The following is a 5037-nucleotide window of genomic DNA, read 5'->3' on the forward strand; positions in this document are numbered from 1 at the left end:
GTTGTGAGAGATGACAGGATAGTTTTACCAGGAAAGCTGAGACAAAAAGCATTACATATAGCTCATGCAGGACACCCAGGAGAGGTAACAATGAAAAGAAAATTACGAGAGAAAATGTGGTGGCCATTTATGGACAGGGAAATAGAGTCGTACGTCAAAACGTGTAGTGGATGTGCAGCAGTAAGGAAAATGGGCACAGCAGAACCAATGATACGGAAAGAAATGCCTGAACGACCATGGCAAGACATAGCAGTAGATTTTTTTACGGTAAAAGAATTTGGAACGTTCCTGGTACTAGCTGATTATTATAGTAGATTTTTAAAAATTGTGGAAATGAAAAACATTACAGCAAGTAAAACTATTGAAGCTATGGAAACGATATGCAAAGATCAAACATTCCCCGAATCGATCAGGTGTGACAATGGGCCTCCATTTAGTAGTGAAGAGTTTAGATCGTATTGCAAAACAAAAGATATAAAGATAGTACATTCAATTCCCTATTGGCCCCAAATGAACGGACTAGTAGAGCGAAATAATAGAGGAATACTAAGAACATTAAGAATTGCAAAAGCACAAAACAGTGATTGGCGTAAAGCTATTGAAGAGTATGAACATATGTACAATACTACACCACATTCCATAACAGGTAAAGCCCCCCTAGAATTATTAAATGGAAGGCCAGTTAAGGGACTATTACCATCATTAAAAACAGCAACAGATTGGAACCGCGACAAAGATGTGAAAGAGAGAGATGCGATACGGAAAATGAAAGGAAAAATCTATGCGGATGAGAAGAGACGATCCAAACCTTCTGACATTGAAGTAGGAGATATAGTTCAAATATGGAACTATCACCAAGGAAAGGCAGAGCCAAAATATGGAACTGAAAGATTTAGAGTCATAAAAAGGGTTGGAAACGATACTATAGTAGTAAGTAATGAAGGAGTTAAATATCGCCGGCCTGTTGCACACTTATATAAGATTCCCCTGGTAGAAGCGATAAAAACAAAGAATTCACAAAATAGTAAACAAAAAGATGGTAACCAAACGTCCAATACGAGTTCGAAGAATTCCAAATAGGCTAAAGGATTAAGATAATAGTTTTTTTTTTTCTCTCTCGTATATCAATGTAAATATTAAAATACAATGTAAGTTTTGTAGTACTTTTGAAATTGGATTAACTTCAGAGGAGAAAAAGGATGTAGAGTTGCGTACAAGCAGTGTTGTATGCAAGAGAGAGAACAAACATAGAATGAGGGGAAGTGTGAGAACGTTGACTAAAAGAGAGGGAATTGTGGGAGAGAACATTGGTCACTGTTGGAAGTTATATAAAGAGAACGTTGGTGAGAATAGGAGATGGTGAATAAACGGTGACGAGGAAACATCAACGATACCGTGTTTATCATTTAAAAGAGGAGGATTCTACACTTGTATTGTGATTTTTAGGCTCTATAGAGCTGCATATTTCATTGAACACAAAACACGAAATACGATTTATTTTATTAATGGAACCATAGATTGGAAAATTGTTAAGCGTAAAAAAATGTAACCCAATTTTCCTTTAAAAATGGCACAAAGCTGCTTCGAATAGGATATACGGTGTGCTTGACGCCCCTTAAGCAAAAATACTACCTGCGTAATTCTGCCATTTGAAGGGAAATTGTCACCCTGTTACAAATATTGAATATAATCTAACTGGAATCGTTCAATATTCATCAATTCAATCCAATAATATACTTGACGGGAAACCAAGAGAGAGAATCCAGCTTCGATCATATTAGTATCTTATAAGAATAAGAATAAGAATTGCTATTTTAATTACTTTACAGGGTTTTTATGATGGTTTAGGCAGAATATTTGGATTCTTCCACATGTTTTTGAATTTGTATTCGTTTCAGGGTTTATTTACAGTATTCACATAAAATTCACATTTAAAACGTCCCCACATTGGCATCGCTTCAACATTTTGTAAACAAATGATTGCAAAATATGTATGAAGCAGTAAATTAATCATGTGACGAATTCAAACGAAATACATTTTTGGGAATGCAAGATCAAAAATAACATCTCTGGTTATCAACACAGGTTATCTTCTTGAATAAGTCTTAACGTTTATATTACTAATTGCATAATTAAATAATCACAAATCAGCTTTGGACCTGCAAGTGCAAGTGCTGTTGGGTGACTAAACGGGGCTTTCGCTGATAACGGGGGCTTGCCTTCGCACTTGAAAAGGAAACGAACGAACTCACAGCAACATGGCAATCAACTTGCTAATTAAATGCCGTCTCATTCTGCGCCGTCTTGTGCTTGAGTGTTTTAGTTACAAATATAGCAAATGTTTATATTGCACCTTATGTCGTTTTCTATTATTAGTGAAGGCAATCTTTTGTGAAATGATTATGCTGTGATGAATAAAAATAGATTAACTTTTCTTTGATTTCTCTTACTAACAAAATAGGGAAGGAATTTGGGATCAAAATCCTTCACAGCTCTCCGATAAGGCAGGCAGAAAGTACACCGAATGTAAAGCTTTGATAAGAGGTCGCATTTTTTGTATTATTTTCCCCCCTGTTTGTGCAACCGAACGAACAGCACTGATAGTGCGTAATCGCTCTGTACACATCATGCAGAAAAAAGCCACAAAACTCCATGCTTCCCATGTTTGTAATACATTTTATTTTTCATTTTAAAGCAGCAGTTTAGTTTATAAACAAAACGGTAAATATAGGAAGTATATGAGCAACACTTTTTAAACATATAGTAACAAGCCATTGAAGTTTTTTGTGTGAAGGGGGGAATTAGACCTCTTTGGAGCGCGAAAACGTTCGCTAAAATCGCTAAAGAGTGTAATACTACCATAACCTACAACAAGTCACACTAACACATTATTGTACCGAGCAGCATGAGCAAAGAGCACTATCTGGTTGGATGAATAGACCTTCTTAGTTTTTTTTTTTTACTTGCGATCCTAGCAAGCGGCGCCCATTGCACACACGAGTCCCCCGCTCCTGTCTGTCAGTCTATAGGAGTTTTCTTTGGGAGGGGATTTTGATGGCAGTAGGCCCTACGCCACAGTTCTTGCCAGCTAGTACGCCGTCTCGACCACCACATCGAACACCTTTATATCGCCCTGTATGTAGATTGCCTCCACCAGGCGCGGATTGTCCCGGAAGATAAACTCCGCAATCAGCTTGCCGTTGAGCGAAACCTGATAGCTAACGTCCGTGCAGGCGATCTGCAGATGGAACGGTTTCCCGGGCGCAAAGTCCGTCACATTTTCCGACCGCTCCTCGCGCTCCCACTTCCCGTTCGTCCACGAATTCCGGCAGATGACGTGTCGGCCGCCAACGCTCCCAAAGCGCGGATTCAGATGGAACAGTATGCTCGGATGGGGCCACACGTACGCACTGCTCTGCAGGTTCACGTAGAACGAGTGGGGCAGCAGCTTCACCCGCCCGTACAGATGCAGCTTGCGACCGTTGGTGAACGGTTCCTGCAGTACGCCCGTGTACGGCATCGGCTTCCCGTCCGCTTCCGGCAGGTGCAGCGGCCTCGCCACGCCTAGCTGGGCAGTTGCCAACGCTTCCGGCGATAGTTGGCGGATAATTTCGAGCTCGAGCTGCGGATAGCACTCCATGTAGCACTGGTCAACGGCCACATCGCGCACATCGCCCTTCACCTCCAGTGTGCAAATCTTCCGATAAGGCAGCCGGTGCTGGAACGCGTTAAAGTGCCGCCCATTGACGCAGATCAGAAACTCCTTGTCCGTGACGAGCACCTGGACGGCAAAGCGCTGGCCGCGGTGCAAATTGAACGACAGCGGGGACGCTACCTCCTCCCGGCCCCAGCAGCCCTTCACGCGGCAGTTGCGCACGATGTAGTTCTGGGGCAGCCGTGGGTTGAAGTGCAGCGCAACGTCACCATTTTTGAGCAGCAGATTGATGGAGAACCGCTCACAGGTCAGCTGGATCGTGCCGCTAATGACGAAGCACAGCCCGGGCGACACTTCCGTAATGTTCTCGACCGTGTGGACCACCTCGGTGGAGGAGCTTTTGTCCAGGCTGATCGAACCGGGCGATGACGCTTCCTGGTAGGCAAAGTCGCAACTGTCGATCGATTCCGTCGACATTTCGGACGGCGGTGTTGGAGAACGGTGGACGTTTGTTGTTGGCGATGCAGCACTGTCGTCGTGCGGCGGGTAGTAGCGCTTCAGAAGGGCCTCAAACTGGCGCTGGTTGCGTGTCGAGGCCAGCAGCGATTTGCATTCCGTCCACGAACTGGCGCGACAATCGAGCAGAGCGCCACCGTAAGCTAGCAAGTCGTCGCCAATACTAAGCGCCAGAAAGGCAAGTACGGCCATTCGAGAGCTATATCAGCTTGTCCATCACGAATCCAACCTCTGTGTGTGTGTGTGTGTGTGGTGCTGCAGGAGAAAGGGAGGAGATGAAACGGATAGTGTGTAGTAGTCGTTGTTCCAATTACGGCGCAGTAAAAATACACACCAACGTTACGCTCTACACTTTACAAGAACAACCACGAACGGCTATATGTGTGTGTGTGTGTGTGTATGTTACAACGGGGTGAGTAATCGGAATCTCGTTACCACACAACTATCTCCTTATATTGCAGCTCCGGACGGCACTGTACGGCTGTGTTGTGAATGAAAACTGGCAATTGGGCGAGGAGAGAGAGCAAAGAAAAGAACACCTTGTGATGGTGTTGTTGTTTACACCAGTCTCGGGCTGGCAGCTGACAGTTTTATGGGCAGTCGGGGCCGAAGTGTCAACTTATCTGCGCTCAAAGCCCGCTTTCGTTCGTAGTTTGCCATAAATTTACCATTTTTATAGCAATTTAAAAGATTATTGGATTTCAACTGGTAATATTCTTATTCAACGAAATTTTAATAATTTCTCGAATCGTTAAGTGATATGATTACATTTTCTTAAGGCCTGGGACTATGATCATGTTACCATTGAATAAATGTTGCCGCAATTATGGATTTTTCTATTTATTTCAAAAACGCATTTGCTCACA

The 5037-nt window shown here is 43.1% G+C and overlaps 1 protein-coding gene across 1 annotated transcript; it reads right to left on the bottom strand.

Moving 5' to 3' along the window:
• Positions 1-2656: 2656 nt before the first annotated feature.
• On the bottom strand, positions 2657-4727 carry LOC121595750 (galectin-6-like). The gene is made up of 2 exons (XM_041919948.1): positions 4506-4727; positions 2657-4426 (listed from the first exon to the last, which is right to left on the bottom strand). The coding sequence occupies exon 2, from the start codon at positions 4361-4363 to the stop codon at positions 3089-3091; it is 1275 nt and encodes a 424-aa protein (XP_041775882.1). The 5' UTR covers positions 4364-4426; positions 4506-4727; the 3' UTR covers positions 2657-3088.
• Between the last annotated feature and the right edge of the window lie 310 nt (positions 4728-5037).

Source organism: Anopheles merus, chromosome 3R (genome assembly GCF_017562075.2).
Source record: "Anopheles merus strain MAF chromosome 3R, AmerM5.1, whole genome shotgun sequence".
NCBI lineage: Eukaryota > Metazoa > Arthropoda > Insecta > Diptera > Culicidae > Anopheles > Anopheles merus.

Bases quoted from the DNA above. Each gene is read 5' to 3' on its own strand.
- LOC121595750 (XM_041919948.1), bottom strand. From the start codon at position 4,363: ATGGCCGTACTTGCCTTTCTGGCGCTTAGTATTGGCGACGACTTGCTA.